The sequence below is a fragment of the Macrosteles quadrilineatus genome, unplaced genomic scaffold, assembly GCF_028750875.1.
Source record: "Macrosteles quadrilineatus isolate MER2022 unplaced genomic scaffold, UCM_ALF_1.0 Scaffold_1__1_contigs__length_201487025, whole genome shotgun sequence".
Taxonomy (NCBI): domain Eukaryota; kingdom Metazoa; phylum Arthropoda; class Insecta; order Hemiptera; family Cicadellidae; genus Macrosteles; species Macrosteles quadrilineatus.
The window spans coordinates 121,409,905-121,437,501 of NW_026542594.1; the positions used below are offsets into that span (position 1 = coordinate 121,409,905).

Sequence of the window (27,597 nt, forward strand, 5' to 3'; positions counted from 1 at the left end):
TTAAGCCAAGATTACTTAGTTACAGTATCTAAAATCATATATCTTTGGTCAAAATGGTTTACAATGCCTATTTAACTGATCAATAAACTGTAAATACTTTCTCCAACAACAAAAATACGAATTCCCAACACATAAGTCTGAGGAACACCAGATATTTTCTGGTTGCTATCAACCTAGTGCAAAGACTTCCCTGGGACGGATCTGTGTAGTTCAGTTAACATAAATAATATTCATATTGAGCTTAAAACACATTTTTCATTCTCACAATATGAAAAGTAAAAAAAAATACATATTCAAATAAAATAAAGACAAAATTTATATTCCTTTTCACATACGAAAGGCACTGCAAATTAATTTTGAAAACGTACCTATGCTTTACAAAATGTAACTATAAAAAATCAATTTAGAATAGTATGTACAAAATTAATTACATATAATATATGAGTGTAGTTTATCCAGCTTTCTTAAGTATGGATCGAGTTTGGTAAAGTGTTGGCTCATAGTAATTTAAAGTTTAAGATACTATTTTTTAAATGAAGAGGTATCTGTCTCTATCTTTCACCACTAAAAACTGCTGGAACCAAAAACTAATGTTTAACAACACTAAGATGGTTTCTATGTGCCAATATTTGCTGCTTGACAGTGTTGAGCCCCCACTTGACAAACTCTCTCCTCCTCATTGGCTCTCTACCGAGCTCTCATCCAGTGTGTGTAGCCAGTTGAAGATCATCATGTTGCGATCATACTTGCTCAGCGGTTTGCCACGCTCTCTCTCCACATCCGTAACTGCAATAACAAGTGTGTTATAGACTCAGACACTGATAGGAATTACCTATTTAAAAATATCTATGTAGTAAAACTACTTTACCAACTAACAAAGATTCTTTTGTTTGCTTGTCAAAAATCCTCTGATCCATCTAACTCTTTCCATCAAAATTAAATCTTATAACTTTTAATATAACTTAAATGGTTGTCAATGGTTGCCAGTGAACTAAAGCAATGTAAGCACTGCTTAGCACCTTAAGAAATTGAAAATAATTTGTCACCACACTATGATGTTTTTAGCTGTTTTATATACGTTAATTGGTAGCTGAAAGTTACGTTTTGCTGGCCATACCAGCTGTCATTGTCATTTGGGGACCGAGCAGGTTTTTACATCCCTAGGGCCGCAAAATCAGCTGCCCGCTTACTTTCTTAAAACATGAATGCATATTAAATACACAATCAGTATCCATAGCATTGCAATAGAATTGTTTATTGTCACCGCTGCCTAGCAACTATTTATTATCATTTTTGCTGATTCCTCAAATAATTCGTGGTTTATTATTTATTGTGGAGAATAGTGGTAATAGGGTATAATGTGGTGAAAAATAGCGTTTGTACCACGGACTGAAATGGTTTTGCAGCTCTCGATTGTTTTAAGTTCTCAACTTCGTCTCGAACTTAAAAACTATCTTGAGCCGGCAAAACCTCATTTTCGGCCCTAGGTACGAAATCTATAAGTATAAAAGAGGATGTTTGTGTATATATATATATATATGTATATTTGTTTGGCAGTGATAAACTCAGACACCGCTGAACATATTGCCACAAAACTTGGTACATACGTGTAGAATTTCATGGAATAGGTTTATACACCATCAATTTCGTGATCCGTCCAATCGGCTCCGCCCCAGTGGCTCTGGAATTTCCCATGTTAACCTTATGAGAAATGGAATTAATGAATCTTAACAGCTGTTTCAATTAAACAAGTTGGTTCTGTTCTATGATGTTCAATAGCATTAAAGTTACAAGGATTACCAACAGGGTGCAGCACTATTATTTCTTTTACATTTATGACAACAGCTAATTTGCAACCAAAAGGTGAGTGAGCGTAGCGAACGAACTTCAACCTGGAGGCGAGTTAGCGTAGCGAACGAGCTAACCTGAAGGCAAGTGAGCGTAGCGAACGAGCTAACCTGAAGGCAAGTGAGCGCAGCGAACGAGCTCCAACCTAATGGTGAGTGAGCGTAGCAAACGAGCTCCAACCCAAAGGTGAGTGAGCGTAGCGAACGAACTTCAACCAGGACGTGATTGAGCCATGCGAACGAGATCATCTTGAAAATTAAGAAGTTAAACGGGGCAAAGCCCGCGGGTTACAGCTAGCATACTATAATTTTACATATGCTTACAATTTTACCTTAGCTTGATTTATCCACAAATATGATTCCCCCTGCTGTTCAAATCATGTAAGAAACAAACATCTATTTGAACAAGAGATAATTTACATTAACATCGAATGGATGATGAAGGCGGATTTTTAAGTAAGGGCCTGAAAATAAAGCGATTAGGAATGATTAAAATGAGTAGGAGGTGGCGAAACTAAAGGAATTGCTAAAATTAGGGGTACCTCATACTGTAGATTCCTGTTGTTCCAGCCATATTGGAGAAGTGAGGTCATGTGACCCAGTGTTCTTCCCAGGTGACTCTTGATTTGAGGTAGTGGGGTATGGCGGCAAATTTGAATACTGGTTATAGGATGGATAGGTAAACTGGCTGTAGGTATTGGGGAAATAAAATGAAATTATTCTGGTCAAGCAAAGGGGATTAAAATAAAATGTTTTTGAAACTAAAATAAATCTGGCCTTAACATTTCCGCCCACCAAAAAGATTTAGTCTTTTTCACACAAAATTTATGTCTCATAGTTCTATGTAAATAACTCAAAATTTCTTGAAAAGGAAAAAAACACAACGAAAAACATCTTCTTGGCAAATAAAAACAAATTAATTCTCTTGAGGAAGGGGACACAGCTGCACGACAGGTCGCTGAAGTTGTCCAGCTGGTGTCTTCAGAGTGGCGACTCGGACGATGCCATCCTTCCCTGGGTGTGTCTGGATGACACGAGCTGTAGTCCACTTCAAAGGGGGAAGGTTTTTGTCCTTTATTAGGACTAAGTCATTGATTTTCAAATTGGGTGAATCTCGTGTCCATTTGTATCGCTGTTGTAACTGATGCAAGTAATCTTGACTCCATACTTTCCAAAAGGATCGTTGTGCCTGTTGGATCATTTGCCAGCGAGAAAGACGATTCTGTGGAAGGTTTGTTAAATCAGTCTGGGGGATAGCTACCAAAGGCTCTCCTATGAGAAAATGTCCAGGGGTTAGAGTCTCATACTCGTTGGGATCAGTTGAAAGACTACACAGAGGCCTAGAATTGAGGACTGCTTCGACCTTTGTCAATAATGTTGAGAACTCTTCAAAAGTTAGAATCTGATTTCCAACAACTCGTTTTAAGTGATACTTCATGGACTTGATTCCACTTTCCCATAGTCCGCCAAAATGTGGTGCAGCAGGTGGGTTGAAGTGCCAGCTGATTCCCATCTGGGCGAGTTTTGAAAGAACGGCATCTGAAGTTGGAGTCTTGTGAAGTAGACTGTGAAGTTCTTGGAGTTCTCGATCTGCTCCCACGAAGTTAGTTGCTTGGTCTGAGTAGATATGTGCACAAAGACCTCTTCTTGAGACGAATCGATCAAAACAAGCTAAGAATGCTTCCGTAGAGAGAGACGAGACTGACTCGAGATGGATTGCTTTTGTACTAAAACATATGAACAAACATACATAGCTCTTCAGTAACTGTGGTTTGCGCAACTTGTCCGTTTTTGTGGTAAAGGGTCCACCAAAATCAATGCCTACATGGAGAAAAGGGCGGCTTTGCGTAATTCGTGAGCCAGGTAAGTTACCCATGTATGGTTGAATGGAGTTAGCTTTCATTTTAACACAAACTAGGCACTTGGATAATCGATGACGGATGACTTGCCTAGCTGAAATAATCCAAAACTGTTGAGACAGTAGTGACTGCAAGGTTCTTGGGCCTACATGCAAGTGCTTGAGATGGTAGTGGTCTATAAGTAGGTTGGTTAAGTGACATTGTTTTGGCAACAACATAGGAAATTTAGCATTGTATGGTAGCTGGGAATTTTTCAAACGTCCACCCACACGAATGAGTCCTTGTTCATCTAAAAATGGACTTAACCGCTGAAGACTAGGACATGTCTGATCAGTGGCAAGTTTATCAATGTGATCAGGTAAGTAACTTGATTGAGTTAGTTTCACAAGTAGGTGTAGGGCTGATGCACGTTCCTTAGAAGTAAGAAATGGTTCAGTAATCTTCTCTTTCTTCTTTTGGCAATTATGTATGAACCTTAATATCCATCCAATACAAGATTGTAGTTTGGTGAACTGTGAATGTTTGTCAACTAAGGCAGTGAACTCATTCTTTGTGTCTTTGGCGGCAACTAGTGCACATGTCGCAGATGGGCGAAACTCAAGCAGTGACTCGTTGGGTGTTAGAGCAGGTAAAGGTTGAGTTGGCCAAGACATTGGTTCCTCCATGAGCCAATTAGGTCCAATCCACCATAGGGAATTTCTTAAGATTTCATGGGGTAGTAGGCCTCTTGATGCGTAATCAGCAGGATTGGTATCTGTCGGTGTATGTCGCCAGCAAGCGGGTTCGAGCAAAGTCTGGAGTTCAGCGACCCGGTTAGCCACAAAAGTCTTGAGCTGATGAGGTGCGGTGCGGATCCAGTGTAGTGTTACTAGAGAGTCGGTCCAGGCGAAAGTGGGTATATTTCCAAATTTGTAGGCTAACATGTTTTTACAAAAAAACATTGTTTTACTAAGTAAAACTGCTCCACACAACTCTAAGCGAGGAATTGAAATTTTCTTTAAGGGTGCAACTTTGGATTTTGCCATAATAAGGTTGGTAAGAGGTTTTCCATCAGAATTAACAACTCTTAAGTAGATAGCACATCCGTAGCCAACTTCCGAGGCATCCGAAAATCCATGGAGCTGAACGTCAGTGGTTTCTGGAAGCAGAACCAGTCGGGGAATGGTTAAGTTGCTGAGATGAGGAAGAGTTTCAAAAAACTTGGAAGACTGACGAACAATATCAATTGGCAGCGGTTGATCCCAGTCGAGTCCCAGAGTCCAAATTTTTTGGATCAAACATTTTGCCCAAAGGACTACAGGTGTAATTAACCCAAGCGGGTCATAGACCTTGGATACTTGAGACAATAGGCCACGTTTGGTAGAAGGTGGTTGTCCTATGTGAACATCGTAAGAAAACTTGTCTGAATTTGGATTCCATTTAAGGCCTAAGACTTTGATAGAGGGATCGGCAGAGCTTTCGTCTCCAAAAATGAATTCTTGATCATGAGATGGAACATCTTCTAATATTTTATGATTGTTGCTGGACCATTTCCTAAGTTTAAATCCACCAGAATCTAAGAGACTGATTAGTTCAGATTTTATTTTCAGGGTGTGATCAAGTGAGTCACCTCCTGTAAGGACATCATCGACAAACATTGAGTTTAAAATAACCTCACTTGCAAGAGGATATTTTTCGGAGTCTTCCAAAGCCAGCTGTCTTAAAGAACGCAAGGCTAAGAATGGCGAACTTGATACACCGTAGGTTACTGTGTTGAGAAGAAAGGTAGACATAGGTTTCTCTGGGCTATCTCTCCACAAAATTGCTTGAAAAGACTTATGTTGCGGGTTGACAAGTATTTGACGATACATTTTCTCAATGTCGGTTGTAAATACATACAAGTGAAGGCGAAAAAGCGAAAGAATTTTACAAATGTCAGTCTGAAGCTTCGGACCTATTAACAATTCATCATTTAGTGATTTTCCAGTTGAGGTTGGAGCTGATGCATTAAATACTACTCGTAGTTTTGACGAAGAGGAGTTTTTCTTGAAGATTCCGTGATGCGGGATGTAGTAAGCTGGTGTTACAGAGTTTACAACCTCGGACATGTGACCCAAATCTCTATATTCATTCATGAATGTTGAGTAGGCTCCTTTTAGATCAGGATTTTGATTGAATTTTCTTTCCAGAGATAAAAAACAATGCTTGGCTCTGCTGTACGACTCACCAAGGTCGGGACAATCATTTTTAAAGGGCAGGTCAACAACAAAACGACCAGCTGAATCTCTTTGAACTGTTGACGCGTAGATTGACTCACATCGTTCATCTTCTGGGCTAGTTTGGCAATGATTCATCGGGGGTTCTTCAATTTCCCAGAACTTGCGCAGATTCGACTCCAGTGATACTTGGTCTAATATAGCTAAATTAACAGAAACGGACTGAGTCGTTGGAATTGGCAAACGTGATTCACCGATGAGCAACCATCCAAAAATGGTGTGAAAGGCAGTAGGGAATCCAGATGGCGTATCACGCCGCCCACCGTCAAAAAGCTGTGGGAACAAATCAGCACCAATAAGAAGATCAACTCTTCCAGGTTGGTAAAACTCCGGATCGGCCAAATCCCAACCTTGAAATAACATTTTAACCTTATCATCAAGAGCAGTAGAAGGTAGCGGTGAAGTGATCCGATTTAAAACAATGGCTTCCGTTCTCAGTGAAGGGTTATCTTGATGCAAAGGCTTGATTACACAGGGTACTAGTCCTTTGTTGCTGGAAACAGACACTTCAGACAATCCTAAAATTGGTTGAACAACTTTCCGTCTCGGTAAACACAACTGACTGACACATGATTCAGTAATGAAGGAACTTTGGCTACCAGCATCAATTAATGCTCTAACCTGTTGAGGATTACCACAAACATCTAGAATGCGAACAATGGCAGTACCTAAGAGAATGGTTGTAGGCTTAAAGTAAGTTTCGTCTTTCGGGCTTGAATCACATGTAGGCCTAATGCAGGTAAATGCAGAGGTAGGAGCAGGGGATAATTTTTCTTCTTGCTTAGAAGTTGATGTCGGCGTAGCCTTAACCAAAGAATCAGATTCTGGATAAGAAACATGAAGCGTTGTGTGATGTGATTTTCTACATTTGAAACATGTGCGGGATGAACGACATTTGCTTAACATATGTGATATGCTTAAACAGTTAAAACATGCTTCCTTGGATTTGATTAGATCTCTTCTTTGGGTTGGAGACAAATTTAAGTAAGATTGGCAACGATAAATGTTATGTTCTTGGCTACCACATGAAATACAAGTGACTGGCGGTTTAGATTGATTGGTAGTAGGGCTATTGACAACAAATACCCTTTTGGTCGGGGCACTTGGAAAGGTAGTCTTGTTTGGAGCATTTTTGTAGCCTACCTTATACTGTCCAAACTTTAGGTTAGGTTGTGTCTCACCTGCAGCTTCGAGTGACTTGCAGTGTTCCTTTAGAAATTCAATGAAATCGGACAAGGAGGGATATTCCCTATTAGAGAACTTGCGTTCAAATAACTGTCTTGTATGCCTGTCCACGGTTTTCAGAGCTACGTGCAGAATAATAAATTCACCTAAGCTGTCAGGTATCTCCATTTGCTTTAAGGCTGAAGTGTTCTCATTAAGTGTGTCCAGTAGAGTTCTTAATGGCTTAGGAGACTCGAAATGGATGGGGGTAAGACTTAAAATTTCATCAATGTAATTGGCTGCTAACAACCTTTTGTTATCATATCTCTCATTTAACTGTGTCCAAACAAGTTCATAGTTGTCAGAACAAATGGGAATGCCTTTTACCAAGGTATGCGGTTCACCCTTTGTACTTGAAAGTAAAAAATGAAGTTTTTCTACAGGGGATAACGATACATTATTGTGAACAAGAGCAAGAAAAAGGTCCTTGTAATGAGGCCAGTCTTTCAAAACTCCCTCGAATGTGGGTAGATTGATTTTTGGGAGTCTAACAGCTGTGGAGGCGATAGGCTTAACATTTTCAACATTTTCCTGTCTAACAAGAGGTGAAAGAAACTTGTCTTTGGTAGCAAGAATAAAAAAATATTTCTCATCTACAACCTTATTTTTGGCAAGAATTCCCTCCAGCTGAGAAGTATCTTTGAGCTGGACATAACCTTTCACTATGTCAGATTGGTAACGCTCAAAACTTTCATAGTGGGCAGGGAGACGATCACAACGAACTTTGAACTCTGATAATTCAATTGGGCTAGCCTCTATAGACAAAGTTTCAGCTTGATTGTGCAAAAACTCAATTTTTTGAACAATATTATCTCTTTTATAAATCAGAAGATCAATATCTCTCTTTAGTTTGGCATCTGCCATTGTAAATGCTATTTATTGTCATTTACAAATAGCCTAGATCTGTAGAAACTCAAGAAACTCCACAACAAGTATTTATAAGTTACCACTTGACTGAGAGTATGATAATTAAATTAAAATAATTTGTTAAGTATTGCAGAAAAATTCAATTATGTTGTCTTGATAAATAGTCTTCTTAATCTGCATGTAATTGTAAAATTATTAAAGTGGCAATCTCTGTTTACAATAAACCAACCAGTGACAATAATTATTGTAAGTGCCAGACTCTTCAATATTTATGCAAAATGGTGAAAATAAACAGTCAGTATCAAACAAATATTTTAAAAAGAATAATTCTTAGCAACTTAAATAAATCAGCATAAATTCTTCATATCTGGGAAATTTCTTCTTTAGTTTTACCCAAAAGGGATATTTCAGGGGAAATTTCCCACACTGTGGGGTAATTGTGGGGAATCTTGGTGGGTAATTCCAGGGAACTTTCCCCTCAGGTTGCAATCCTGACAAAACTCCTGAATTATCCTGCAATCTTGCACATGTGAATCAAATTGCCAAAAAACTAATAAATCTTGATGTAAACTATTTTAATTGGTGGAAATTGATTGCAAATTGATTAAAAATGATAATAAAACTGCTGATAACTAAAATACTTCTTCAAATAGTCTTCAAATAAGCAAGTGAATGTAAAGCTAGGCCAGATTTGAATTTGCTAATTTTTGAAGTAAAAAACAGGAATAATAGGAAAATTTATGAATCAGACTCGAAGGACCATGAAAATAAAGCGATTAGGAATGATTAAAATGAGTAGGAGGTGGCGAAACTAAAGGAATTGCTAAAATTAGGGGTACCTCATACTGTAGATTCCTGTTGTTCCAGCCATATTGGAGAAGTGAGGTCATGTGACCCAGTGTTCTTCCCAGGTGACTCTTGATTTGAGGTAGTGGGGTATGGCGGCAAATTTGAATACTGGTTATAGGATGGATAGGTAAACTGGCTGTAGGTATTGGGGAAATAAAATGAAATTATTCTGGTCAAGCAAAGGGGATTAAAATAAAATGTTTTTGAAACTAAAATAAATCTGGCCTTAACAGGGCCTTTTGTGCGTATAGCTTCTTACTTTGCGAGTTAGCCCCAACGAGGCTCCTCACCACTTACTGGCATCATTTGCCAACAGAACGGTGCCATTTGCAGCTCTGTAGCTGACTTGTATGCTTCGCTACGTGTCTAATATATATTTTTTTTATTATTGGAACTACCCCTTCATGCGATATAAGGTCGGTGATAAGTTTTTTTACTACAAGAAACATAGATGCATGATAAAGGGTAAAGTGCAGGGGTTAGGAAGTTTGAAAATGACTGTGAAAATGTCAATTTTGGAACGTTTTTGGTGGGTTCACAGACTTTTCACAGAAAACCACAAAAAAAAAGGTTTTCATGTCATCTTACACTCACTAACCCATTTGCGCACCTTACCCTCCTCACTTCTCCCTCACACACTCATTCCCTCAGGGCCATAACCTTCAGTCATCTGGAATGAATGTCTGCATCGGATATGTTTCTTGTGGTAAAAAAATACATACTGTATCGACTTTATCTCGCATGAGGCAGTATCTATATACATACCTAAGTGCTTTTTTTGGTAGGTAAACCATAACTTCTTTATCTTGATTAATTTTCATCAACTAGGTATCATTTTATATCTCATTAGTATCATGAGGTATCATTATCTAAAATGGCTGACATGTAGTTTGTTATGAAAAGTGCTCCTACTTTTAAAACAATCCAATTTTTTTGCAAGTTTTGGACTGAATAATATAACTAGTGAGTTTATATTGTTACTTTTTACACACTTAAATGTAATATACAAATAAGTTTTTATGTTACCTTAAATTATAAAACATTCTACTACATAAAAATGTTTACTTACAAGTACAAGACTCTGTTTGGAACAGGGATAGTTTTATATAGATTGGTGACAATAAATCAAAATACTTTAAGTTCATTGGTATTATTTTTTCAAACTGCACTTCAGTGGTGCTCAGCCCCCCCATGGGGAATGGCGCATACCGCCCCCTCAAAACCAAGCCTAATGCCCCCCCCCCCCGCAAAGCATGACATCTACACTCAACCCTTTCATTTATAACATTAGTCAGTATATGTCAGTAAAATCACACACCTAGCGTGGTTTTGTTAGGCCACACACTTGACTCCATATATCACGAACACATGAATTGCACAGATGCAGTGCACAGCATTACAGTGTGTCATTTTCCTGAGTTCAACAGAAAATTAATTATTAAATTTCTCTTCTCTAGATAGCACCCAAAAAAATCCGTGCACGGACTTCACGGTAAAACATTTTCGTGGTCATATCCTGCAAATATGGTGACTTCTTGGTCGTATCCCGCGATCACGGCAAAGTTGTGGTTATCTCGCTCGATCACGGCAACTTTGTGATAATTTCTCATGAATCACAGAAAGGTCCTAGTTATCTTCTGCAAATGCGATTTTCGTGAGACAACTACATAAAGAGAGAACAAATGGCAATTTGTGGTGAATTTTATTGGTGATTATTAAAAAGTTACAATTTCTTGGATAATGAATGTATACAATTCACAAACCTTTACCCGTTGATCAACATTTTTAAGTACAATTAATTCTTTGTTCTTCCAGTTGGCTGAACACCCCTGAACATTTTGCTTTAAATATTTTTTCTTCTTCAACCTGTTGCTAAAGGGCAACGTATTCTATTGAGTTCTAAAAAGGAAACACAATAGGTAAACTGATTCCCATATATCAAAACAAAACAAAGTTCACGTATTCCAGGGCATAAAATAACATGTTAACTGGGCGACACAAGTGACTATGGGTGGTGCCGGCATATTTTTTTAATGATTCACATTTTAAATGTATTGGAATTTAAAAAATAACATAAAGTAAATATTTTAGAGTATTGAGCTATGTTCGGTATTCATATTTTTAGAGTATTTAAAAATTAATCATTATGTTAATTAAGTCACTGGTTAATTAATCATGCTAATGTGTATATAAATCACCACATTTATTGTAATATTATTTAGTCTCAGTAACAATTTATTGTAAATAGACTCCCGCTTTCAATATTCAAATGAGATTGCTAAGCCCGCTCGAATTTCCTGCCACAGTAAGGCCTATTTTCCTGTACTACATACCCATGAATCACCTGACACCGTGTTTGCTTCAATCGAATTTCCTATTGGCCATCGAATTCCTAGACCCCTCTAAACCGCAATTGCATTTTTCAAAGTGAAGCCGGTGATCGGCGTCTGTCTGTCCACGGTCGGCGTCCATAACTCACAGTGTATTCCGTTTCTCGTATCTCGGGACATTAATTGCCCATTTTTACCTCTCTTTAACGTATTTTTAGGCTATAGATTAATTATATCTGGCCTCTCTCTCCTCTATAGTACATTTAACTATATATACATTTTAATTTCCCCCTTTTGTTTGTGATTAAATTACTTAAATTGTGATCTAGTGCTTTCAGACTCTTCAAACCTCAAGACAGTGTGTGCGCGTCCGTGTATTACTTCTAGACTTTTCGTACGTTTTCACCGCGACTTCCGCGTATTAGTGAGCTCTTTGTGATTATGAACTTGGGTGCGTTGCGTTCTCCAAAATTCTACAAAACAGAAGCACTCGGTCTAAGGACTCCGCCATCCACCATCGCTCCACCATAGATGACGCCGCTGCCATACTCTCCACCTTTGGATAATTGGACTCAAGGTACAACCTGTAAGTTTTGTGTGTGTTTTAATTAGACTCTAAAACTAACCTCATTTGCCTCTCACAAGACATTTTATTCCATCTCGGGACCTCAGTGCCCTTCAAATTGCAGATTCGCCATTTTTCTCTAATTTAATTATTTTTCTCTTGAACTATTAATTAGTTCTGGTCCTTCGAGTTATTAATTATTTTCATTTCACCCATTACGCCCCTAACATTTGGTCCTTCCAGCCGGATTAATTGTCTCCAGTCCTGTGGTTATTAATTTCAGCCAATTATTCACCATCAATTATATTTTTAGCAATCTGCAATTTTCAGTTTGCGCCATCTTGGTAAAATATCGGCTCGCGCTCGTTTCGTTCGTGGGCGTGGTTTAGCAATCTCTCTCCACTCGCGCGTCTGCGCAGGTCACAATCATGTACAATTTGCTGTTATCTCTAGTAGCAGACAATTTTTCCCTACTTGGGTCTTTTTATCCCGAAAACGGGATTTAGTTTTTAGTTGCGGGATTTAGTTGCATGCAGACGGCAGACACTAGTAGCAGACGCATATCTCAACTGTCACTCACTGCACAGCGTTTGTTGTTGTTTACATTTTCTCAGTTAAGGTGTATTGTGTAATAAGGTTGATTGATATTATTTAATAACCAACTATTAGGTTATTATTAGGTGTTTACTATTATTCTTTGAATCAATATTGCTCTTTTGAATATCATACTAAATAAACAATAATTTGTCATTGTTATTAAACATTGTTTATGCTTTCTGAATTTTGGTTTTAAATGAAGTAAAGTTAAATTAGTTCATCTCTGTAATTTTGGTTGACAAAGTGTGATATTATATTTAAGGTAATTTATTAATTATCTTGTCAATTAACATTTTAATAAATAGTTCAAAATAACCGTTTTACTGATTCTCATTTTACTATTGTTGTACATAAACAAACCTATAGGCTAGCGTATTTGTAGTTGTATTTCATATTTCATTGATGGGTTTAATTTTATGTTCATTTGTCTTTTATTAGGGTAATAATTTACTTTTTATGTTGCAATTCTTCAATTCTTGTTTACTAAGGATTATTCTACACTGTTTCATTAATGAGGTCTATATTTTGTTACATCGCCAGTTGTTTGTAATTGTAGCTGGTTTAATTTCTTTGTCTTGGAAAACTCAATTCTGTTAAATAAATTAGGCCTACTCTCATTAAACTTATTTAGAGCCATTTATTATTTTTGTAAATAACGGTGAATTTTCATGTGACTCATTCATTTGTTCTACATATCTCTTGTTTTATTGTACATTATTGTTTGAAACTTTAAGACTCTGATTTCATTGTTAATGGTAGGCCTATTGTAGTGTAACCTATGAACGCTTAATTGTTTTAACCTCTATCAAAATGCCAGCTAAGGAATTCAAGTATGAAACATATCGTAAGTCGACAGACCTCATTAATTCTCGTTTCGCAAAACTCGAAGAGACGGTAAGCAAGATTACCGCTAGTGATCCTCCGCTAACTCCGGTGCAAATTAGACAATTAAACACTATATTTGCTGAACTCAAAAAGAAACGTGGGGATTTTGAATCAAATCTACAGCGAATCATCGAGTCTGAAAGCAAAGAAGCTGAGGAAACTATCTTATCTAAAGATGTTGATGACGTTAATGATTTTTACGTCCGCATATCTAGCGTGATTGAAACAAATACTGCAGTGGACCCTATCACTCCACATTCAACACACTCTGACAGCACTGGCGGTCCACATTTTCCCACCGCCATTGTGTCTGGTGTTAAATTGCCTAAATTAAATTTACAAGGCTTTGATGGGTCACCGCTCAAGTGGATTTCCTTTATTAATTTGTTCGATACTACTGTGCATAAAAGCGCTGCGTTATCTAATGTAGCTAAGTTTCAATACCTACTCAGCGTCCTGACTGGAGAGCCATTAAACTTAGTGAAATCACTTAATCTAACTGCTGCTAACTATCTGATTGCTTATCAGTTGTTGCGTGATAGATATCACAATATTCGTCGCTTGACTACCTTACACCTTAACAATCTCTTGGATCTGCCATCTGTTTCCAGTAGTAACCCTAAACAGCTAAGGTCCTTTATAACCACTTTTTATGAGCATTCAGAATCCCTTAAGGCCCTAGATCATGACATTACGGAGAATAATCCACTTTTATCTGCTCATTTGCTGCGAAAGCTCGATAGTAAAACTGTTCAAAAACTTGAGCAATACCGTGAAAACAGCAAAAGGGAGGAAGATGAGACTCACTCCCTTCCTAAAGTAATGGAAATAATTAATTTCTTAAACTTAGAATGCTCTCACATTGAAGATGCAAGTTTGCACTCCCAACCAGATTCAAAGGCTTCACAAGCTAACACTTCTAAACTCAAAATGGACAAAAGAGTTCATTTTTCCTCTAATAAGAGCGTAGCCATGGTGTCTGCCGCTAATAAACCGTCAACATTTATGGATCATTCTTGTTTTTGCTGTGGTAAGCCTGGTCACACAATATATAAATGTAAGTTGTTCAAAGGTAAATCTCCAAACGATCGCTATCAGATCGTTAAGAATAACCAAAGATGTATCTCTTGTCTCGGTCTGCATCATGTGAAGGAATGTCAATCTAAATTCTCCTGTATAACTTATTGTGGCAATAAGCATCACTCACTTCTGCATTTTAGCAATACTCAAGGTCACTCGCAGCGCACCATTATACAATAACTCAGCAGCATTCACTTGGCGAGATGGCATTAACATTTAATGTGGTGTGCTACATTTTAAAGAATAACAAAGAGGACGAGGTGAAAGATTTTCATCCTGCTGCCATAAAGGAAAAGTGAATCTATCACCATACCGAGAGAGCTATTATATCCAGAGCCTGGAGGAAATCATTTAAGCAGAAACTACAAAAAGAACATTAGATCATACAACTCTGCGCTCGCAATGGTCAGCACTTGAGCTAAAATTGAAGTATATAACGGTGAAGGGCCTTTCATGTATAAGGTGCACAACACAATAAAATTTATTGATTTATCACTCAATTGGCACCTTTACAACTGTCAGAAGGGGTGCATCCCACATATGCCCAAATTTATATCTACAACGTCGAAACCGCTGTTCAAGAAAGAATGCTAAACAAAGCTAATGGCTCTTGCAGCACTGAACTCATGCACATTTTGACTCAACATTTGGTTGATATTAATCCATACGCGCAAGTTTTCAGCATGATGAGTCCCGTTCTTTAAAATACTCCTACTGAAGAGCAAAAAGAACTTAAAATGAATATAGCCAACGATCGAGCTCAAGACCAACGTCGATACAACAACGCAACTTCTAACGACGTTGCTATAATATCATAATTTATTATTCGTGCGAATTCGCACAGGTTCACCTAGTCTTTTATAATGCTGTAACCAGATGTTTTGTTTTAGGTCTAAATAAATTACAAAATTAATAAACTTAGCAGTAAATATAAATTAGTATGATTTTGGAATCTTACATCATTTAACATTGGAATGGGTTATTACTGTACTGATATCGTAAGTTTTATCTTACAGGCTCAAATTACATCCCAAGGGTATGACCAAAAACTCTAATAAAATAAATAAAAGCCTGATTTATACCATCTGAATGAGTATATTTTATAGGCTCAATCTAAAAAATATAATTAATTGTGATTCATGCAAAATAAAAAGGTACAATGTAATAAAAGCACGCTCAGACGACTGTTGCCTACTCATCCTCTACTAATGGCTGCGACCAGGATTGCCAGTTGAGCTTAGGTCATTAGGTCTACTAACCGACCTCTTAGCCAGAACAAAACATTCACGGATTGACAGAAACATTTCGGTGTTGGTCTAAACGGCAAACTTAAATATATAACTAGGGTAATCCTGATTAAATGGTTAAATAAATAAATAGTGCTTTTTACTGTTGCGTATGATTCTAAAAATTTATTTTGTAATTTTTCGTAATTTTCCGAAATTTGGTACGTAAGTTAGGTACTAATCCATGGTATCTCCAAGTATTTTTTCCTACCACAAACTACTAACAATACATTCAAATTAATTGTAGTAGGGTGACAATTTTTCAATTTTGCCATGTATTAGCGAATTTCCGTATAGGGAAGTAGCTATTACCGCAGGTGGCACGGTAAGACTCTGGGACCAATTTACTTTTTCATTTTGATGTCCCCAGAGGCCAAAAACACCATCCGTTCAAATTGTTACATATATAATTATAGATTTATATATACTAGTGTACATGTTGCTCGAATTCGAGCAATTGCAAAGTATTACAGGAGTTATTTCAAAACGAATAACAGTCATATTTTCAATGAGTTTAAAAGAGTCAACTCAAAGATTACCGGTGTGTAACTCAAACCATGTTTATCTTCGTTATTGATAAACCTAAAGCAATCTGGCCTGTTTTCTCCTTTTCAAAATGCCTCGCTGTAAAGGCAACACAGGTCATTGATAGAGGGCCAATTGAGAACGAAAAGTTGTTTTGGGGTAGTGTTAGGGTGCATTTGTAACCTTATAGTTGAGATTGTCCAGGGTCAGGTGCTGAGTGCTGACTGTGATGAGTTAAGCCACTGTAGCTGCGGTTGTTATCACGATTACACCTCCTGTCTATGTTTCGTTGTCGTCGCGTCGCGTCAGAGGCGTTAAAATAAAAACAACAAATAAACAAATTATAGCTACACAAAACAACGATAAATGCACAAATTTAAATTACAATCATGCTAACACGATCCGTCATAGCGACACAATACAACGATAAATAAATACACAAATTTAGGATACAACCATACTAACACGATCCGTCTTGGGGGTTATGTTTACACAAACTCAAATAGTAAATAAATGTACTCAATGCGTTTCATTGAATTGAAAAATAAATAACATCAAATAAATTATACAGCTGATTAAAATGTAAACAATTATGTTCTTCATAAGGATAACATGGGAACTTTCAAAGCCACTGGGGCAGAGCCCAAGGGACTTTTTCAAAAATGTAAGGCCAGTTTGCAAATCTACGCGACACGCTCTTTCCAATGAGACGTCAATGGATAAAATCGGTTAAGAAATGGCAGAGGAGTTCAACCGACAAAGTTTCATGTAGCGTATTAATTATATAGATATATATTATATATATATCTGTATGTCCGTGAACACATCTTGAGTAATTTTTGTCTGATTTTGATGAAATTTGGTTTGAAGGTGTAAGGCAGGATAAACTTGAATGAGTTCGCGAACCAGGATGATCGGACCATGGGAACGGGGTTTCACGGGGGGTTTTATGGGATAAAAATTGGTTTTCCTCATTTTGACCCTCAAAAATCATCAGGAGATACGGCAATGGTAGAGCTTTGCACATAGCCTACTTTTGCTGACAGTTATGATCTGACAAAAAAGTAACATTTTGTGAGGAGAGACAAACTCATATTGAGATATCTGCCATAATCACAATAGTTGAAAATTGTTATTCTTGGACATCATATGTAACTTCAGTTTGTACCTGTGAGAGGCTGATTCTTGTTGGCCGGGGAGTGTGGTTTCACTACTCGCAGAATGGCTGAGGCTGACACAGGAGGTGGAGGAGCTCCAGGCACTGTCAGATGTACCCCACCACTCTTCTGTGGCGGTCTACCTCCCACAGACATGCCTGCGGCTGCAGCTGCACTTGCTGCCAGCTCTAGCCGGTCCAGGTTGAACTCACTCTGACTTAACCGCTCTAACGCTTTGTACGTTGTAAGCAGACGTCGTCTTATGTAGTTTTGTCTTACCTGTTACAAAACAAAATTAAATATTTTTGCTGACTTTCAGAGAAGAACAATTAAGTCAGTTTGTCTTAAATTTTTATTTTGAATTTATGAAAGAATTTTTTACACTGCTTCCACTATATCTTAACCTTACTGTTCATATGTTTAAGATTTCAAATAAGACCTACAAGATACAAACTCCATATAAAATATACACCTGCTGCAGCAAACCTGCCGACAAATAGAATTTACATTTGTCTGAATTGATTTTCAATTAAATCTATTTAAATAACAATAGGTTTAACGAGTATCCACAGGCAAACTAATAAAGTATATTTTTTAGTAGAATATTAATATCTTAGTATAAAATAAATAAATTTGCTAAGTTTGATCAAAATATATCCATAAACAAGCAAACTACAAGATTTACAATATTCTACTAAAGAATGGGAATTTTAAATTTACAATTTTTTTTAATTTTCTCCGTTACCAATAACCGTACAAAAACACTTTGTTATACTAAATTATTTTTTTTTAAGCTCTTTAAAAAGGTCTGGAGAGAAATTGGGAAATTTTGTGTTTTGAGTGTCAATATCACAAATTATTCATGAAATTAAAACCATAAACATAACTGTAAACAATCCTACTTTGACAGTCCTTATTGTGTATCACAGATTTTTGGTACTGATTAGTTCAAAATAGCTGTTTTCATAAATGAAAAAAATAATAGTGCTGCACCCTGTTGGTAAATTTTATAACTTTTAATGCTTTTGCATATCATAGAACCAACTTATTAGTTGAAACAGCTGACTATTGTCGGGACCAAATAAGTTTGCAGTTGAGGGAGGAGCCTATTTACCATATGGTTTTCAATGGACCAATGAGAACGGTGTGGTGTTGCCAAATCTAACAATACCAGCTGATTTGAAAATATAGCTTTGTATGGTTTTATTAGTGTTTTCAATGGGTGATGTGGCAACGTCGCACTAGCCTCGTCTTGTGATTGGCTGCCACCAACTGCAAACTTACGTGGTCCCGACAATAAATTCTTTAATTCCATTTAAATATGAATACTCATAAGGTTAACATGGGGAACTAAAGAGCCACTGGGGCGGAGCCCGAAATGATTTTTGAGATAAGAATATGCCTATATGTTAATCGGGAATATGAGCTATCATTATGCCAAATTTCAGCCAAATCCGTCCAGTAGTTAATGCGTGATTGAACTTCAAACAAACAAACAAACACACAAACTTTCACATTTATAATATTAGTAAGATAATTGTATATATAAAAATTTGAACTGATGGTGCTTTTGGCCTTTGGGGACATCAAAATTAAAAACCAAATCGGTCCTGGAGTCTAGGTCTTACCGTGCCACCTACGGTAATAGCTACTTTCCTGTATGGAAATTCGCTAATACATGGCGAAATTGAAAAATTGTCACCCTACTACAATTAATTTGAATGTATTGTCTAGTGGTTTGTGATAGAGGGTATGGGTTAGGGGCCTAAATACGTAGTTTCTCAAGGTGCAGACTATGCGCCGTCCCTGTGTAGATTTATATACTTCTGAAGTGTAAATATGCAGACTATTCAGAAAGTAAGGAATGTTTCCATCTAACACTGATAGGCGCTCACTGGTCTCGCATTTTCTAATACAGATGTGTTCGCCTCCTCAATGGTTGTCCAGCCATCATAGCAAAAGTGTTGTTGTGCTTTAATTGAAAATCTCACAAGTTTGAGGTGAGGTCTACAATACAGTTGTTGTTGGTCTCACACTAAAAATAAATGTTAACTTATCAGAAATCTGACACATACTTTCTCCCATTAGCTAGTCAACAACCTTTATCATGGGTAAGCGATGAGAGTAAATATGATATGATATGAATGATTTATTGTCGTTAAAACTTCAAAGTTCATGACAATCGTCAAAAGAAAAACAAAACAATCAATCAAGTGTTGCCTCTGGAATTAAAACTAAAATAACTAAATCTCGAAACCAAAGTACTTTATGTTTGTACAGGCAAGCCTGGTTAGAGTAGTTTTTAAGACACTGAATTTTAAAACACACAGGTTTTTGATGGAGGCAGGCAAGAAATTGTACATTTAAAACCAGTTTTTTTTTAAATAGATTTTTCTGTTTTTTTCATGAGTTTTTATAGGAAAATAACATAAGTTATAATAACTTTTGAAACCTAATTTTTACAGCAATTGGGTGTTGCACTATGTTAATAAGAATTATAAGGACAATCACATACTAATTTCAATCAAAACCAACTTTTTTTTAAATCAGATTTTTCTGTTATTTATGGTTTTTAAGGGAAATTAACATAAGTTACAATAACTTTTGGACTGTAATTTTTACAGGAATGGAAGTTCTACCATTTTGTTCACAATTTAAAGAGCTACAACACATTAAATTTTTATCAAAATCGTTTGGGGTATTTTTGAGAAAAATCTATTTTTCGGTTATTTTATGGGTTCTTATGGGAAAACCAAAATTTCAAAAAAATTAAAAAAATACTTGGAGATACCATGGATTAGTACCTACGTACGAAATTTCATCAAATCGGACTACAGGTGTGGTCTGTAGCTCTGTACACATCCACACATACAGACAGACACACGCACACACACACATACGCGTTTGGCAACCAATGTGAGCTCCATGGTATTACACAGTAATGTGAGCTCCGGTAGAAGGAGAGGTTATTTAAAGAAAATATATGTCACTTTTTTAAAAGATGTCTTGTACTTAACTGTGGACACTTAAAACTCAAGGTTTGATTAAAATTCACAACTTGGATTTTGTAATGCAATGTGAGCTCCGGTATGTAAGTCGACCTGAGCTCCGGAAGTGTGTATGGTCAATGTGAGCTCCGGCAGTGTGTATGCTCAATGTGAGCTCCGGCAGTGTGTATGCACAATGTGAGCTCCGGAAGTGTGTATGCTCATTGTGAGCTCCGGTATGGTGTATGCTCAATGTGAGCTCCGGGAATGGTAAGTTCAAAGGTAACACCAATACTCGTCTTCGTTCTACGGAAAGTTACTAGTCTTGCCTAGGAACCCAGTTTTGGATCTGTTCAATGTGAGAGGCATTACTAGCTTCATTCCCACTGTTCTTGTGAACTTAACTCTAGATCAGACTGTTGCTTCATCCGCTTCTTCATCAGTTAATTTTTCATCTTAAAATCTAAAAAATATCTTTTTGGTACCTATGTTATCACCCACGGGATCTTTGAATAATTTTAGGCTTAACTGAATCTGAAGTGTATGTGGTTTGGTGGTTGGTCATTGTAATGAATTATATAAGATAAACCTGCATTACACTATCGACAAATTAACTATCAAATATTTATTAAAACACTGAGGCATACTGCAAACGCTGAGTCATACTGCAGCAAAAACAGCCGTATTTAAAGAGCTTAAAGTAGGTCTTTTCACTCTTTTCTCCCTAGGAAGTGAAAATCAGCTGATTTAAACTCAGTAATGAGCTTCGATTGTATGCAATCGCATGTATCGAAAGTATGTATAATTTTTTTTCACCACACTATAATGTTTTAGTGGTTCTACATACGTTAATTGGTGGCTGAAAGTTACGTTTTGCTGGCCATGCCAGCTGTCATCGTTATTTGGGGACCGAGCAGGTCCCTAGGGCCGCAAAATTAGCTGCCCGCTTACTTACTTAAAACATGAATGCATATTAAATGCACAATCAGTATCCATAGCATTGCAATAGAATTATTTTATTGTCACCGTTGCCTAGCAACTATTTATTTTTATTTTTGCTGATTCCTCGAATTATTTCTTCACATAACCTTAAAGTTGTAGTTGTGTTGACCATCAGTGTGCATTTATTATAGAGGTGAATAGTGGCAATAGGGTATACTGTGGTGCAAAATAGCGTTCGTACCACGGACCTAAATGGTTTTGCAGCTCTCGATCGAGACGAAGTCGAGAACTTAAAAACTATCTCGAGCCGGCAAAACCTTATTTTTGGCCCTAGGGACGAAATATACTATTAAATGGGTTGTAGCTTAATCGGGTTTCAACTTTATTTAATTTACAGTCTGTTTCAAAAGTAGACAAATAAGCAAATACATTAACAATAATACAACATTAAAAGTATAGTGATTTACCACTCTCAACACTAGCTAACAAAGATAATTTTGATAACACAGCCGAATCTGAATGGGAGGTTTAATATCGTAAGTCGCTTCAGTCTGTAAATGGTGTTGTGATTGTCCAATAAATTTAGTGCAAGATGAGAGCTCGCCCTGTGGTCGGAAACTTGACCAAAAGTATGTATTTTTCCAACTTATCTATATTTACCCTATGCTATAAATAAGACATGTAAATGGAATTTCTTCTATTTGGTTTTATTTTCTGTTTACATTTAGTTGTTATTTCGTTACCTACATGGCAACCCATACGGCCCAAGTTATTTTTTTAATTTTAAATTCGTTTCTTGTGTTTATTTTTGAGCCTATTTTAATTTATAAAGGGATTCATCACATCTACAGGAAAATATCTTTCATTTGGTAGGCCTACCAACCGCGTGAAATTCGTTCCAGTAGTATGGTCAGGCTAGCTGTCAAGTTTTGCAAAAGTTGTTTTGTATAAGACGATTTTGAATGATTTTCCAATTTGATAATCTTTTTTCACTAGATTTTGTAATTTCTTCTTTGACTTTTCAAATTCTAAGATTATTATGAAGTGTTCTGTTGGTAACAAACCAAGGTGTGTTGCGTTGACAATTTTACGTAGCAATTTTGATTGGTATCGTTGAAAAATTTCAATGTTTTGATGTACTTGATGATCCCCAAAGTTGGATCCCATTAGTCCAAATTGGTTTCATAACTTTTCTGCAAAGTAACATTATTTTGTGTACTAAGTTTTGATTTAGATCCAAGAAGACAATTAAGCTTCGTTATTTTTAAATTTAGATATTGTCTTTTAGTCCAGATATGTGCCTTCAAATTAAGCTTTGCATCTAAGTGCATGCCCAAGTATTTTATTTCTGTTACTTTAGGGTGGTGAATATTGTTCATGGAACAATGTCCGGAGGACATGTAGCCAGATTTAGGGTAAAAGTAATGTTTTCTGATTTATTTTCATTAATTTTGAACCTCTGTGTTTTAAACCAATGTGAAATTTCATCCAAGTTTAACTGTAAATTTGCTGTAGTTTGAACCAGTTTGTCGTGGACAGATAAAATGGTCATATCATCCGCAAATGTGGCAACCATAGTGTTTACAATTTCTGGTAGGTCCGATGTATAGGGAATATACAAGTATGGTTCAAGCACGCTTCCTTTGGGGATTCCTGATTCTATAGGGTAAAGGTCAGTTAAATAATTTTGATGTTTAATTTGGAAAGTTCTGTTTGTAAGATATGATTTTTAAATATGAAAAACTGAATGGGGTAGCTAAATGTGGCATTCTTGTCAATAGTTCGACATATCGGTAGTAATGTACACCAACACAATCGTAATAAACGAAATAATTTAATTATATTTACGAAACAGATGCTTGTTTGCATTAGCAAAATAAATAACAATTTAGAAGTCATTTTGAGAAGTTATCTAAGTATTTCTGTTAAAGAAATGACATTTCTTCATAATCTTAACATCTCAAATTATTTTAATACTTTCTTCTGAAATGGCTACCATACTAAATTCAAACTCACATAACAAGAAATTAAATAACATATAAACATAAATTAAAAAGTTTTACACCACAATTAAAAAACAAATGTACGATTGCTCTTGCTCATTCTTCATCAGATTAGGCATAGGCACGAGACCCTCCTTCATTGCGCAGTCTGTAGTCTTGGAGATAAGAGAGATATGCGGTAAAGATAAGGGAGAACTGGAACGGTCCGTTGTGGGTTTGCAATATTTATCTCAAAATCCAGCGCAAGGTTAACTAAATTTTGGAATTAGGGTCTGAATACGTGATTGGTGAAATCCAGGAGGCAATACTGAACTTGCACTACTTATGTTATATAGCATTTTTTACCTTATCTACCAAAATTTTGCTATTTTAAGCACTTTTTCCTTTGGAGCTTTAGGGGGAAACGACTATTTCACCCTGAAAATCACGTTTGAAAGTCGAGAAAAGCTTTAGAAATCGGCGATTATAAGCGCTCGAAAAATCTTTTTTCCTTTTAATGGTAGCCTATTTTTCTTATTATTCGAATCATTTCAAACTTCTTTTCCTTTTGCACTTTTTGCAGCAAACACATATTTCACCACGAAAAACACGTTTGAAAATCGTGAAAAGCGTTATAAATCATTAATATCGCCACATTTGACTGGTAAGTGTCAATAAAAGAGTGCAAAAGAGTCCTTGGAGCCTAGACGTTCTAACTCATAAAACAATGAAAGAACTACAAAGACACAATATACTTTTATAATCTCACAATAAACTAGATATTTAAATTACAATCACTCTGGTGTTTGAAGAAATATTTTTGGACTGTAAATAACTCTCCAGCTGCTGTTTGAAATTAACATTGCTCTTATGGGGGACAAATCCAAGATGGCTGTTAGCTTTCATTGACTCCCTTGGAGAACAATAAAAAACTACAAAGAACATTTCTAATCTCACAGTATACTCGATGTTAAATTATTATCACTTTGGTGTTTGAAAAAAATATTTTTGGACGATAAATCTCTCTTCAGCAGCTGTTTGAAATTATCCAAGATGGCCACTAGTCTCCAAGGACTCCCTAATATAACCTTTAGCTGAGCTCCTCAGCTTAACCTAACCTAAGCTGCGTTTACCCAAAATCGGTAATTTTCGGCACTTTGCTGATCTAAGCATGGGTTAGGTTAGGTTAGGTTAGAGTAAGCTAGGTTGGATTACTTTGGTTTACCCACAAATTGGTAATTTTCGGCACTTTGCTATTTTTTACGAATTTTAAAACCTGGGTTTCTGGGTAAAAATGGCGTTTGCTGGAAAACTGTTAGCAGCAATTTTTTTTTTAGATGGGTTTAATAATAATAAAAACACATTAAAAGTAGGGTAAAAAATCAAGCTCCAAAAATCTTCGGTTTCCATCGCTTTTTGCTATGTTCAATCGAGATTTTCGAGCGTAGGAAAGATGCGGACAAGAAAAGAAAGTTAGGGACAAATAGGAGAGTTGTCCTTTTTGCGATTTATTACCACGTAAAACCTAAACAATATTTATAGGTTGGAAATTGGAGGTCAATCACACTCTCGCAATATCACAAAAGTGAACTGACCCGAGTGACCCGACACTCCAATAACTGGGATGACCTGTTGCAAAAGGAAAATCTAAGAAATTGCTTATGAAGTCCATTTGGAGTAACGTGTGAATAACGTGTTAACGGGACATTCCTGTATTCTGCTCACTCATATTTCCTTTACCTTTCCAAGTACTGAATGTTTATGAGTTTGCTTAGATTAAACAATATGTGGAACACTTTGTACCAGGTGCCTACGATTATATCTTACTAGAGGTAGCTAGTCGTGGTTTGTTCCCGAATTAAGAATAAAACATATTGTGTTATTGCGTTATAATACAAACGAGAGAAATTCGCCCATATTCAAGGTTGTATAAAATAAATCGGAGGCTATAAAGTCCACACGAAGTTGAAGCTATTGTTTTTAAAATAGTCAAGTATATTTTGATAAAATAAGGATTCGCTGCGTCGCGAGTGACGATGATGACACTTCCGTGATTGCGAGAGAATTTCACGATATGGTTCGGCGGACCTAGGAGACGATGATGTATCCGTAATCGCGGGAGATATTTATCCTGGCAAAGTAACCTCGAGCACAGAAAACGTTCTTAATATGTTTTCTGTGGCACGAGGTATGTTGAAGTTAGCACCGTGACCACGAGACATGTCAACGATGGCACCGTGAGTGCAAGATACGTTGACGGTTAACGCCATGACCGCAAAAACGTTGACGATAACACTGGAACCATGAGACATGTTGACGTTGGTACCATGACCTCAAAACATGTTGACGATAATGCCGTGACCGGAGACATAATCGAGACGTGTTGACAATGGCATCGTAACCGCAAAACATGTCAATGATTACGCCACGACCGTGAGAAATTTTGACGATGGTACCACAACCATGAGACATGTTGACGATCGCGCCATGAGCGTGGGCAGCGAGGGAAGTGTTTGCGATGGTGCCGAGAACGCGGGTAATGTTGATGATGGCACCGTGCTCACAAGCGATGGTGCTCTGACCGCGGGACATTCGGGGACACGTTGACGATCCGGCCGCGAGCGTGGGGTGTGTTGTGGACATATATATAATACAGATTTGTTGTATTATATAGAGATCTTTGGTTGTGGATCAGGCGCCGAGATTACGAGATGTGTTGACTGCTGAGACGCCTGGACAACTGAATATAGCGCCGCGAACATGGTCACGGTGGCTCCGTCATCACGGGAGATCTTCACAATGATGTCACAATTGAGGATTAAAGTCATGCAAAAATAATGACATTGTGATAGGCACATGTTAAAATATTTAGGATTGGGCCTGCCTGATTAAACTCTACTGCTGTTTTACAAGTAACCATATATCAGGCCTTAAGACTTTACTCAAGTTTTTTTATGTAGTTGTATTCGTGTCGTATTCACGTTAAATGTCTATATAAGGTTAGCATTTGGTGTTTTATAATTATATTTATGTTTCATAGTTAATTGAACCAAAAATTAAATTTGTTTAGTCAACAACAGATCTTGTTACTGTACTTGTTTAATTTTTATACAGAATTGTTTTTAGTACGATGCTTGTTTTCAATATTATTGCTATCTGCAATAATATTTAACCTAGTTGTTTTACCCCAAACAATCGGGAAGGAAATAAAAATCACGTCCCGAAATAAAATTAAAAAAGAAACTTAATACTGAAATGAAATGTAAACAGTTAGTTGTGGATACAATTAAGCATTTTAAAGAACATACGACGGAACAGCTGTTTCAAGATAGCTGACTATTGATTACTGATTTGGAGAATTGGTAGATCGACTTGAAAAAAATAAATAAGTACCAGGGTACTAAGCTTTGCTCGGGGAAATCATTACTATACCCTCAGAGAAGGCTTTGGTTTATGCAATTTATCCTTATCATAAATTAAAGAATATTTTATTTTCAGCGGTAAACACAGCTGGAGAACGCAACAGACTACAACAATGCTATGCTGACGGCGAAGCTACCTCCCCCCTCCTCAGTGCCTATAAACACGACATGGATATACAGTAGTCTGGATCGCGTTCTGGCACTAGAAATTCGAGAATAACGCGCTGAAAACAACTAAATGCGGAGCGGAAGTCAGAACAATAGCGGAACTCACATTGACTGTGTGGAACCATGTTGGTGTGCATCGAAGAGTGTAAACGCGATCGTAGCGCGACGTGGTGTCGATTTTATGAAGCTATACACTCGCACACTTTGGTAAAAAGCAGTAAAATGAGCTCCGACCTAGTTCGAGCTATTTCGGGTATTTCCGTGATGCCGAAGTCACTAGGACAACGAATCAGAGGCTTTCTCAATCCGAGCTCCGGGGGGTCGGAGCTCACATTGAAAACGGAGCTCACGTTGTTGGTGTGTAACCATACGTCGGATCTCACAATGTATCATTCCCCAACACACACACACACACACACACACACACACAGACATCACTTTGAAAATCACTTTTTTGGGTTCAGGGAGCCCCAAAACAAATATCCACTCAAAACTCAAAAATTTTGGTGAAAACAATACTTTCTCCATGTACTATGGACAGGGTGTCCCAGACCACCTCGGATTCTATAGCTCCAATATTATGAAAGCAAATAGAAACCTAATTGCAACTGGAACTCCCTATTTTGCCCCCAGGAATTCGGCAAAATCTTTTTTTAAACCCAAAAAAGCACCCAAAAAGGCAGATTTTGGGGGGTGGGGTGGTTTTTGGGAAATGTTCAAAAGTAAAGGGGGTCGTTTTATGTCTCATTTTAAAGGTCTTTGAGTCCTGA

The 27,597-nt window shown here is 37.0% G+C and overlaps 1 protein-coding gene across 2 annotated transcripts in view; it reads right to left on the reverse strand.

Annotated features, from left to right (window-relative positions):
• Positions 1-235: 235 nt before the first annotated feature.
• LOC128984030 (uncharacterized) overlaps positions 236-27,597 on the reverse strand; it is a 49,040-nt gene continuing 21,678 nt past the window's right edge. The window contains exons 4-5 of one of the 2 annotated variants that reach the window (XM_054403320.1): positions 17,338-17,605; positions 236-786 (exon numbers count right to left, since the gene is read on the reverse strand). In XM_054403320.1, coding sequence (XP_054259295.1) covers positions 677-786; positions 17,338-17,605 — 378 coding nt within the window. In that variant the 3' untranslated portion in view covers positions 236-676. Of the gene's footprint in view, positions 787-2,389; positions 8,113-17,337; positions 17,606-27,597 lie in introns of those variants that run through there. The other variant, XR_008489976.1, reaches the window with a different exon arrangement.